This window comes from Engraulis encrasicolus, chromosome 13 (assembly GCF_034702125.1).
Source record: "Engraulis encrasicolus isolate BLACKSEA-1 chromosome 13, IST_EnEncr_1.0, whole genome shotgun sequence".
Classification (NCBI taxonomy): Eukaryota; Metazoa; Chordata; class Actinopteri; order Clupeiformes; family Engraulidae; genus Engraulis; species Engraulis encrasicolus.
In genome coordinates, this window is record NC_085869.1 from 23,202,077 (window position 1) to 23,214,576 (window position 12,500).

General features: G+C 47.3%; 1 protein-coding gene across 4 annotated transcripts in view; it reads left to right on the forward strand.

Moving 5' to 3' along the window:
* Positions 1-12,500, forward strand: part of hdac4 (histone deacetylase 4) — a 285,327-nt gene that overhangs the window by 175,990 nt on the left and 96,837 nt on the right. For all 4 annotated transcript variants that reach the window (XM_063213475.1, XM_063213476.1, XM_063213478.1 and 1 more), the window contains 2 exons: positions 9,272-9,400; positions 10,670-10,782. In XM_063213475.1, the coding sequence (XP_063069545.1) occupies positions 9,272-9,400; positions 10,670-10,782 (242 nt within the window). The remainder of the gene's footprint in view (positions 1-9,271; positions 9,401-10,669; positions 10,783-12,500) is intronic.

Here is a 12,500-nt window from a genome sequence, read left to right on the forward strand (position 1 = left end):
CGGGAGTGTACGTGCGCACGTGTGTGCATGTGCATGTGTGTGTTTACTGTACGGTATGTGTGTGAAGGTCCACACACACACACACACACACACACACAGAAGGCAATGTGGATCAGATATGTTGGCAGGGCTGTCGAGGTTCACTTTACAGTTTGCCTTGCGCTACACTTCGGTCATTATCCGGCCCAGTTGCACTCTGTAATTAGCTTTCAGCGGCTTCCAGCGCGGAGGCCATAACTCATCCTGGTCTCAGGAGAACACACACGTGTGTTTGTGTTTAGCGCGTGTCGTGTGTGTTTGTGTATGTGCACGTGCGTGGGCGCGTGCGCGTTCTGTGTGCGCGTGTGTACGTTCTCTGTGTGTGCGTGTGCGTGTGCGCGTGCGTGCTTGTGTGCGTGCACAGCGTGCATGCATGTGTGTGCGGGCATATGTGTGCAGGCATGTGTGTGTGTCTGTGTGTTCAGACTAAGCAGTGTGCCCCATCATGCATACCACAGTATTACTGAAAAATATCCAGACACCACCTGTCTTCTAACTACATTCATGGAGAGCACATGACTTCCGTAGTTTAAGGAAGCCAAAAAAAAAGACTAAGTTCTTTGAAAACTTTCAGATCTTCCTGTTACAGTTAGACCACCTAGGAATAGGATGGAGTAGTATTTTTGTTATGGAGCTCTGTTTTAAGCCAGTATTTTTGAAAGACAAATATGAAATGCCAAAAAGCCGGAGCAGGGTAAGAAACACACACACACACACAGGTCACATTATTTCTTACACTGTTCCTTTTTTATATTTGGGAGGGGGGCTTTTTTATAGGATAGTGAAGGTAGTGACAGGAAGTGAGTGGGCCGAAAGAGATGGGGAAGGGTTGGCAAAGGGTCAGCCGCATAGCAAACAAGTGCCCTACCATTTGCGCCACGATAGGGCCACACTAGGGATGCACCGATACCACTTTTTTGAGAACCGATACAAGTACGAGTACATTAATGTGTGTACTTGCCGATACCGAGTACCGATACCGATACCTTTTACCACCAAAATACAATGAAAATAAATGCATGGCCTTGTTTTTTTCCACCTGTGATATTTTTATTGTCCATTTCCATGTAGATTTAAATGTTAGTAAATGTATGAGGTGGCACTTTTTTTCCATGCTGCTTTCAAGTCCACAGAACGTGACAAGATTTTGCATTGCTTTGGGTAATAGCAGTATCGTTCCTGGTATCGGCAAGTGCTTGACGAGTACGAGTACGAGTATAATGAGCAGTATCGGGTGCCGATACTGATACCAGTATCGGTATTGGTGCATCCCTAGGCCACACTGTCCCTTTTTTATTCCCAGTATGTTGATATTAATCATACTGTACCGCCGGTCGCCCTGAGACTCTAATCTGAAAGCAATCCCGCTCATAATGGCTGGATCTGGACTAGATGCTGCATAATATTACCCCGAGCGCTCACTCCCACTCCCACTCCCACTCGCTTGTTCAATGGCTCACTGACTCACTGGCTCACTGGCTGGATGGCCGGTCGACTGGGCCTGGAAGATTTGTTCTCATGTGAGCTAGCTCCCTCCTCTCCTCTCCTCTCATCTCATTGTAATGAAGCACCCTTCACATGCATGTTGACCCAGCAATTTGCACCAGGGGTGGGGGAGTGGAGGTAGGGAGAGAGAGAGAGCGAGTGAGCGAGAGAGAGAGCGAGCGAGAGAGAGAGAGAGAGAGCGACAGAGCGAGAGAGCGAGAGAGAGAGAGAGAGACACGGACCTGGGGGGGTCCTTCTGGATTTAGGGGGATGGAGAGGAAGTAAGGGGGGTGGGTGTGTCATGAATCAGCCCCTACTTTTTATTCACTGTAATGATGCAATCAACCTGAAGACTGCAATTTCCTTTTTAATGTATCATGATGACTAGTGAGTCTGTGGTGAGCGCTGAGTCGATCAGATGGAGTTTGCGATAGATTGGGGACTCATTAGGCCACAGCCACTGTTCTCAGGCCGATGAGAACCCTGACCACGCTCGGCACTACACTGCTTACCTGTGAACCATCCACGTTCATACCGGGCTCTGAGGTTTTCTGCACGTGACTGTGTGTTACCCGTATGAGCCTGCTGAAGTCCACGTTGTCGTCACGGTCCGCGGAGAAATAACAAGTATTTTTCGGTTCGCATTGCGCAGCTTTGCGGTTCGCAAACACTGAGATCTGTTGCTTAAACACGCAGGCCGGTTCGCTTTTATAGTCACGATCATAAAAACAATGATAGCGGCTGTGTTTTGCAGTGCTGAGCCTTATTCTCTGTATCATCGAGTCTGTGCCATTTCCTGTTTGTTCTCACTTGGTGATTGGCTCAGGCACGGTGGGCTTTGGCCTTTTGTTTTTCGACCGCTGATTATGGCATCTTCAATACAGTCACACCTCCCTCGCATCTCAGACAGAGAACGTGCCTCCTCTCTCTCTTGCCAGATCAACTAAGCTTACCATGCTCATACTGCACAGTGACATGTCTGAACTCCTATTTTTAGTCCTCCTACTCCTCATCAAAAGTCTGTTATGTCTGCAGCACTCTGTTTGTTCATGATGGCTTCAGCCAGTGTCAGACATCCCTTTCACATCAGGTTTGTCATCATAAATATTTTTTTTATGACTGAGACTGAGCTTTTATGAGCCGTTTCAGTGGTCTTAATTATACATACATTTTATCAAATGGCAAAAGTTTGGTTCGCCTTTTTAATTATCTGCCTGTGATGGTTCATGGTTTCCCCATCAGTGGATTCACTACTAGACACAGTGAGTGAGCCATACCATTTTTGTCCTCACTTCCTCGATACGGTACTCCATGTACAGAAAAGATGAAGGCCGTGATGTGATGTGATGTGAAGTCATGCATACTGTAATATGCACTCAGTGACACAGCGGAGGCCTTCACTCTGCGCTTGATCATTTCAGATAACTTCACAAAACCCTTCTTCTTCTGGAATGATTTCTGTAATGATTGGAAGAGTGCAGAGAGTGTACTGGAAATGAGATTGCCATTATTATATTGTTGCGTCTGTCTGTATGGAGAAGCATTAGATGCGCCGTCCTGCCGTATAGAAAGAGGCATTTCTGGGAAAGTGAGATTTGACTGTAAAGGCCCTATTGATCCCCTTCAAACCCTCCCTATGTGTAATTGTTTGCAAAGGGGTATTTACATTCCCTTCCAGCAACTGAGTCTGAACAGGAGTGTTTGAATCAACAGACCGTGTCTATTTTTAGTCGCAGGGGATCATCTTGTTTTTGGAACATCTGTCAATATACATATGTATACAACATGCAGTATACATGTACGCTGTTTGAAATGGTCTCTGTTCATTTGCTGAAGAGACCTGAAAAGAACAAAAAAAAGGTGCATTGTGTTTGGGCTGCCCACGACCTTTTATTGTTTCACAGATGGAAAAAAACAAAGTTTGCGATTGATGTCTGGGCCGGGGGTCAGTTTACAGTTCAGCATTAGCCGTGCGCCATTCTTTTGTTTTTGCAAATGGATTTTTGTTGCATTGAGCAATCTATTCTCTTGCAACCGCTTATTGCCATCAAATCATCACCTTTTTGCTGCCAAACACTCAGACAGGGCAGGGGGAAATGGGTATGTCTCTGTGTAAATTGATTAAGGTTGGGAAGCTCGAGCGATCTCACTGTTTTGTCTGGCTGTGCAGCAGATGGATGGATGGATGGATGGATGGATGGATGGATGGATGGATGGAAGAATGGATGGATGGAGACAGACAGACAGACAGACAGACAGCCAGACAGCCAGACAGACAGACAGACAGACAGACAGACAGACAGACAGACAGACAGACAGACAGACAGACAGGGGTGGAAGTCTGTGAATAAATTGTTTGTTGCGAAGCTGGGGATAGACAGAGGGGATATACAGATGGGAAGGGGGGTGGAAGGGAGGAAGGTGGTATGGGTGATGTGTGAGGGTGAGGACCATGGCCTGTGAAGGAGACTCTCCACAACGCCCTCTGCCTCATCGTTAGTGTGGAGGGGTAGTGTAGTGTCGTGTAGTGTCGTGTAGTGTAGTGTAGTGTGTGGCATCAGCAGATATCACGGGCCACTGCAGTGAGTGGACGTGAGGGAGGCCGCAACACCAGCGCACTTCAAAGTCACAGTGTCCCCGGCTGACCCAGGCACTGTGCAGACTGCATACACACTCTTAAGCCCCAAATCTGCCAGCTCGACACTTTTTTTTTAACCACCCCACCCCCCCACACACACACACACACACACACACACACACACACACACACACACACACACACACACACACACACACACACTCCCCTCCTCTTGCCCCATCCGCCCACCCACTCACCCCCGCCCTCCTCCTCACCTCACCTCACCCCCCCTCTAGTCCAGGCGTGAGAGCGTGGGCCCAAATGCCCATCCGCCTGCCCTAGCCCCCAGCCCCCAAGTCCCACCAACCACCACCCTCTCTCTGCCCACCAACACATCCCCATCTCACACACGCACACACACACACACACACACACACACACACACACACACACACACACACACACACACACACACACACACACACACAGACACAGACACAGACACAGACACAGACACAGACACAGACACAGACACAGACACACACACACACACACACACACACACACACACACACACACACACACACACACACACACACACACACACACACACACACACACACACACACAGCACAGCACATCTCAGCCACTGGCTGCCTGCCAAGGGCCCTGAAGGCAGGCAGTTCTGTTTAAGTGAATAGTTTAGGATGAATAACACTGATGTGTTAAGTCTTTGTTTCCCCCCGCATCGCTTCATTGTATATTTGGATGATTTACTGGTGCTTGCTGCATACTGTACGTCCCTATGGAAATGGCTTTACCTTTCAGCCGTGCATACAAATCTTGTCTAGCTGTCCAGTGCGGAAGAGTAGATGGGCTTTTTGTTTGTTAGTATTCAGCGTGAGGTTATTCCTCTTGTCTTATAGAACGCTGAAGTCTAGAGTTATGAAGTCTTTTCACATTTTTTTATATATATTATTCCTACGCTCTTGTAGCAGCCCTCCACTATTATAGGGAAACAATTGGTGTTACATTGCATTATGATATTTAAATCAATATGGAGTGTGTCAGGCAAATAATGTATGCTGTTTAATCAAACATGCGTGGGTAGGAGTATAAACAAACTATTACTGCCGTAATTAAATTTAATCTGCTACCTTAATTGAGCTTCAAGTTGGTGGCTTGAGACATCGGTTAAGGACGACGTGGAGGTTTATTCAAAATGAAGCCACTCAGGGGTTTCTGTGGCGGGTGCCCTTGCTTGTGGGGATTCTCATGGCCTTTTGTTGCCATAGGAAGTGGACTTGTGACGATTAGCAGCAGGCGTCCCATTCTCTGTCTCCGCTGAACTATTGACTGTACCCAACAGTATCTAAATCTACATGGGGCTCAGCCCAGGACCTTGAGTTAATGAACTTAGCATGCTCTTCTCTCTCTCGCTCTCTCTCTCGCTCTCTCTCTCTCTCGCTCTCTCTCTCTCTTTCTCGCTCTCTCTCTCTCTCTCTCTCTCTCTCGCTCTCTCTCTCTCTCTCTCTCTCTCTCTCTCTCTCTCTCTCTCTCTCGCTCTCTCTCTCTCGCTCTCTCTCTCTCGCTCTCTCTGTTGCTCTCGCTCTCACTCTCACTCTCTCGCTCGCTTTCTCTCCCTTTCTCTCCCTTTTGCTCTCTCCATTTCTCTCTCTCTCTTTCTCTCTCTTTCTCTCTCTCTCTCTCTCTCTCTCTCTCTCTCTCTCTCTCTCTCTCTCTCTCTCTCTCTCTCTCTCTCTCTCTCTCTCTCTCTCTCTGTTGCTCTCGCTCTCACTCTCACTCTCTCGCTCGCTTTCTCTCCCTTTCTCTCCCTTTTGCTCTCTCCATTTCTCTCTCTCTTTCTCTCTCTCTCTCTCTCTCTCTCTCTCTCTCTCTCTCTCTCTCTCTCTCTCCCTCTCTCTCTCTCTCTCTCTCTGCTGGACAGGCCGTGTTTAATGCATGGCGCAGCAGGGTCATTTGGCTGCTGGAGCGCGGCGCTCTAATTGAAGGGAGGAGACGCGGAGGTGCCACTGCTGCGGGGGAATAGAGCTGGCAGTGTCTCCTGGGAAGCGAGGGAGAGCAAGAGTGCAGAGAGAAGCGAGAGAGAGAAAGGGACAGAGAGGCAGGGATAGAGGGAGAGAGAGAGGGATAGAAAGAAAGAGAGAGAGAGGGATAGAGAGACAGAGAAGAGAGTGCAGAGGGAGGGAGGGATGGAGAGAGAGAGAGAGAGAGAAGGAGGGAGGGAGAGAGAGAGATAGCGGCGTTCCCAGATTAGCGCTTCACACGGACCCTCTCCTCCCCGTACGACCCCTCGGTCGGTCGTGGGTAATTACGTGCCAGGAGTTTACGCCTCCATCCGTGCTGCCTGCCTGCCCGCGTATTTCTAGCTGTGCTGAACCGTGCCTCCTGCTTTTGCTGCAAAGACAAAAGAACAAGCGATGATGACCAGAGATTAATTCCAAATGGAGGTGTTAGAGGAATGGAGAGTCAGATAGATGGAAACCAAGAACAGACTGTTTAATAGGTTGGACAGTCATGGGTAAGCGGTTAGGGCGTCAGACTTGTAGCCCAAAGGTTGCCTGTTCGACTCCCGACCCGCCAGGTTGGTGGTGGGGAGTAATTAACCAGTGCTCTCCCCAATCTCCTCCATGACTGAGGTACCCTGAGCATGGTACCGTCCCGCCGCACTGCTCCCTTTCGGGTGCCATTGGGGGCTGCCCCCTTGCAGGGTTGAGGCTTAAATGCAATTTCGTTGTGTGCAGTGTACACTTGTGACAATGGGAGTTGGAGTTTCCCAGTTGGGCTTTCACTTTCACTTAATTGATTATTTTCACTAAGCACTGTTCATTTCCTGTGGATGGGTCTTGATTAAACTTATGGCACAGTTTCCCTGCCAAAGTGGAAAACTCGTCAGCTTGCTAATGTGTATTGTTTGTTGTTGCCGCCATAGTCTTTAGTGCGTGTTTTGCGAGGGCCGTCTCTACATTTGCACACACACCCACCGTATGTTAATATATCCCAAGCCATCGCCGGTGATGTGTTTTGTGCGCTGTTTGCGGAGTTAACTTGTGCCAAAGCGTCTAATTCCTCAGCGCTCCGCTCCGGCGATGCCCCTGACCTTGGTCACACTGCACTGCATGATGTGAGGTCAGCCAGCAACCCTTCATTACAGCAAATGGCCTCTGGCTCGGCTCTGACGCCCAGCAGTTAGACAAACCATTGGGTTTGCATGGCAGGGAGGGTTTTTTTGTGTGTGTCTGTGTGTAGTACTCCGTGTCTGTGTCTGTTATTGTGTCTTTGTGTGTGTGTGTGTGTGTGTGTGTGTGTGTGTGTGTGTGTGTGTGTGTGTGTGTGTGTGTGTGTGTGTGTGTGTGTGTGTGTGTGTGTGTGTGTGTGTGTGTGTGTGTGTGTGTGTGTGTGTGTGTGTGTGTGTGTGTGTGTGTGTGTGTGTGTGTGTGTGTGTGTCAGTGAGCCCTTTCTCATGTGTGTGGTGATAGTCGGTGAGCGTTCTATCCGTTGCGTCTCCCCTTGCTCTTGTGTCTGTGTGCATGTGTCTGTGTGTGTGCACAATTTTCTGAGTGGTGTGTGTGTACCGTATGTCTGTCTCTGTGTGTGAGTGTGTCTGTATCTTTGTCAGTGGGCCCTTTTTCATGAGTGTGTGGCAAGAGTCAGTGAGTGTCTACTAGCCTAGCGCTCTCCTTGTGTGTGTGAGAGAGACTATGAATGTGTGTATGTGTAGACTACATGTGTGTGCTAGACGGATGGAATCAGTGCGTGCTTGCCTTGGCCCAGCGCTCTCCCCCTTGCCAGACCACTGCGCTCCACTGCTGAGATTTCCCCAGCTGAGACAGCAGGTGCAGCTGTCTCGGAGCAAACTCTCTCTCGCCCTGATGATTGTTTTTTTCCCCCCTTCTCCTCGCTCCAGACAGTCATGCCTCCCTTTCCTGCCCAGCAATTTTCACTAGATTGTTTTGGACCAACCTGCTCTGCTTGTAGCCTGCCTACTTGTTCTTCTCTGTTCATGTCCTGTTCATGTCCTGTTCTTTTTCTATTCCGTCTCCTCTCTCTTTTCCTTTCCTCTCCTCTCCTCCTCTCTTCTCCTTTCCCCTCTCTTCTCCTCTCGTCTTCTTTCTTCGTCTTTCCTCTTCTTCACTCCCCTTCTTATTGGCGCCTTTTGACATTCTGTTCTGTTCTGTTCTGTCCTGACCTTTTTCTATTCTGTCTCTCTCCTCTCTCTTCTCCTTTCCTCTCTTTTCCTTTCCTTTCGTCTCTTCTCTTCTTCTTCTTCTCTTCTTCTCTTCTTCTCTTCACTACCCTTCTTCTCGTGGGCGTCTGTGTGCTCCCAGGCCTCTGGTTACGGCTGGCACTATATTTCTTCAGCTGTTCGAGTGTCGTCCACGACGTCTGGTGGTAGCCTGCTGATTTGTGCGCTGGCGCGGAACAGAAGAGTGCATGATGCGAACACTTAAATCTGAAATCCTTATCTAATTAGGAATGGAGGCAAAATTCAATTTCAGTCAATCAGAAGAGGTAGCGCAGACCATGACAACATGCAAATTGAATAATAATAGTGCAGTGGTTGCAGTGTAAACATTAGTCCGGGCCACTGGCTTAATGCTGTCACTCTATAAATTTGTTGTCGTGTTGGTGGTGATCAGAACTGGTAAAAAAAAAAATCTCCTCTAGGAATTAAACTTGCAATCTGAATGTGAACAACTCGACCAAAGCAAGAGATAAACAAACGCTGATTAGCTTCTCAGCCAGCATGCAACAGCGTTGTCTTGTCTTTCTGTTGAAATGCATGTGATGTAATATGAGGCTGAAACTTTTTTGTAGAGGCACCACATTATGGCTAATGGTGATGACTAGGAGCCCTTACACTGTGCATAACCACCTCGGTACTGTATATGTGTGGCTCAGGTAGATTCATTGAAATCATCTAAAAGCCATTTCCTTTTGGAGTACGTATGCAAATGAGTCCGCCCAAATGTTCCTAAGTAGTTAATGGTGTCTCATTTATCAGTAGCTTTTCATTTGCTAGCTGTGCAAGCCAAAGAGGAGAGTGTGGGGTTTGGGAGTTTAAGTAAGCTTGCTATATAAAAGGGGCCTTTCTGTCTCTGTGTGCGTGTGTGTGTGTGTGTGCGTGTGCGTGTGTTATTTCTGCAGCGTCTGAGCCCAATCTGAAGCTGCGGTCTCGGCTAAAGCAGAAGGTGACGGAGCGCAGGAGCAGTCCGCTGCTGAGGAGGAAAGACGGCCCTATCCCCACTGCCAAGAAACGCTCCCTCGACATGGCAGGTGAGGGAGCCTTAAAGGATTTATCCGGAGTTGGAACAAGTTTGCCTGATTTTTGCATGTTTGGGATGAAATACAGTCACTCTAGAGCAAAATCAAGGCAAAAGGATGCGTTTTGAGAAAGTTTGATAATATCACGTTAGCCTCGTTAGCCATATCAGCTATGCAATATGAAAGATGCGGGCATCGTTTTTCGGCAGTTACACACATTTCAAAAACACAACATTTTAAAGTCTTGCACAGCTCAAAACAACGTCACACTTACCCCGTAATATGTTGAGGGTATCCACACATAAACCGAAGTGTCCAAAGTCCTTCATGTATTCTTGAAAGGTCTGCAGAATGTGTTTTGTGAAGCTACTACCTTGAGAATATCTAAATTACGGTCAAGACAACTATTTGACACTAAAGTCCACCAAGTAGATTGCCGAGTGCGTCGCACCATCAGCTGTGGTTACTCGCTATGGAAATAATCATAGCTGATGGTGCGACGCACTCGGCAATCTACTTGGTGGGCTTTAGTGTCAAATAGTTGTCTTGGCCGTAATTTAGATATTCTCAAGGTAGTAGCTTCACAAAACACATTCTGCAGACCTTTCAAGAATACATGAAGGACTTTGGACACTTCGGTTTATGTGTGGATACCCTCAACATATTACGAGGTAAGTGTGACGTTGTTTTGAGCTGTGCAAGACTTTAAAATGTTGTGTTTTTGAAATGTGTGTAACTGCCGAAAAACGATGCCCGCATCTTTCATATTGCATAGCTGATATGGCTAACGAGGCTAACGTGATATTATCAAACTTTCTCAAAACGCATCCTTTTGCCTTGATTTTGCTCTAGAGTGACTGTATTTCATCCCAAACATGCAAAAATCAGGCAAACTTGTTCCAACTCCGGATAAATCCTTTAACACACACCACCTTCCAACCCCTCAAAATGTCTGTGTTGTTGATGTTGTTGGTGGTGGGTTTTTTTGTTGTTGTGAATGCTGACACATGTTAGAGATGCACAAGACACTTTCATTATGTAGGAATGTCTTCATCAACAACTTATGACACGTGTTTTCACCTGGGGCCTGTGCTATAAAGCTGGTTCAGGAGTAAAGTTGTAAGAGGTAAATCATCTAATAGAAGAGCCTGGAGTCCTCATTTTCTTAAGAACCAGCTTCCTAGTGTAGGTCCCTGCTGGAGTACTTATGATGCAGTTTTCATGTAGTCCTGTTTATCCCGTGTCCACATTTTCTGTCTTTTGTTTCTTTCCCTCCACCAGAGTCGGCGTGCAACAGCGCTCCGGGTTCTGGACCCAGCTCCCCCAACAACAGCTCCAACAACATCACCAATGAGAACGGAGTGGCTGGATCGGTCTCCAGCAGTCCTGTAGAGGTAAAGCCAGAGATTCTTTAAGTATATAGAGATATAACAATGTAATAGGTTGCTATGGGCCCCTAACATGACCAGGTTCCGGTCCTTAGGTCTGCCTAAAGGGGGATTTCCCCACCCCCCCCCTTGCAATAATAGAACCCGTAAACAATGGGTCAACGGAACCGCTCTCTCTCTACTCTCTCTAGTAAAGCAGTGGCCGCAAGGAAAGCGCCTTAAAGGGGCACTATGTAGGATGGTGGCCAGAGCAGGTATTGCAACTATGCTGCTCATTGGAACTGTGCTGTCTAGTGCCAAATTTAATCTTTTCATGAATATCTACTACATAATAATCAAATATTTACTAGTATGAGAAAGGTATAGTGCGTTTTGCAGTTAAAGCAGAGGCCACAAAGAAAACGCCTTAAAGGGGCTCTATGTAGGATTAAAAGTTTAATTAATCACTGTCCCGAGTCTGCCGATGCTTATTTGAGTCGTTAGTTAGTGAACGATGACACTCGCGACCAGTTTCACGGTCCCTCCGCTGAGAACCCCAAATGTAGCTTTTGACAGGGCGACCCAAACGCGTGTCGTGGGTAACCCTTCTCATACGAAAAATTTGCTTTACATCCCGCTAGATACATATTCACATTTGTATCAACTGCTAGCATTCAGTGATGATAAACATTCTCACAGCAAGCTTTGTTAAACAGCTTTTTTTTCATGGCGGTGTAGCTTTTGAGACAGGCATGCCACAGGCAGCGCGCAAACTACATAATCCTACATTGTGCCCCTTTAACCCCCCTTAAACACAAGGCCCCTGTTATGAATTAGCTGAAAGCATGAATTGAAAGCTCACCTGGGAAACTCCAACTCCCATTGTCACTGGGACACAGCACTCCACAGCACACAAGTGCACACCGCATACAACTAAATAGCTTTTATGCCTCACCTGTGCAAGTTGTTACCAGAATTGCACCATAGCTATTACCAGAATGGCAATGACCTAGTCATAATGTATTTTTAAAGGCCCTGTGCACATAGTGGTGTAGTACTATTACATTTTTTTTCAGTGATATAGATACTATATGAACATAAGCATGAGAATATTAACATCATAGTTTCAATAAGATTGACTAGACTATAGAGTAAGGCGTTGCCTTTCTGTGATCCAGACCAAAAAAAACATGGCCGCCCTGCCAAACAGTACCTGTCAAATCCTTTCAGCAGTCTGAAGATGAGCGTCCAAGACATGCTGGCCTTTAGTGGTGTGCAGGCCTTGCTGCAGCCCTAGAGCCCACAGGACTGTCCTCTACAGCAGTGGTTCCCAACCAGGGGTACATGTATCACTAGGGGTACACGGGCACATTGCAGGGGATACTTGGAAAAATATAATTTTAACAAATGTATGGACCTTAGTTACATTGGAATATACAGTAGAACGCGATATAGAACATCACTTAGGGGGTACTCATGGCACAATGAAAAGGCTTATGGGGGTACACAAGACAGACAAGGTTGGGAAACACTGCTCTACAGTCTCCCAGTAGACAGTAGCCCGCAGGGGTGTGGAGACAACCAGACAGGACTGTTTATTTTTTGTATCAGGGTGGTTTATTTATCCCCCTCCTCTATGTGTGTGTGCGTGTGCGCGTGTGTGCGTGTGCGTGTGTACACTGGTGCGTGCGTGTGTGTGTGTGTGTGTGTGTGTGTGTGTGTGTGTGTGTGTGTGTGTGTGTGTG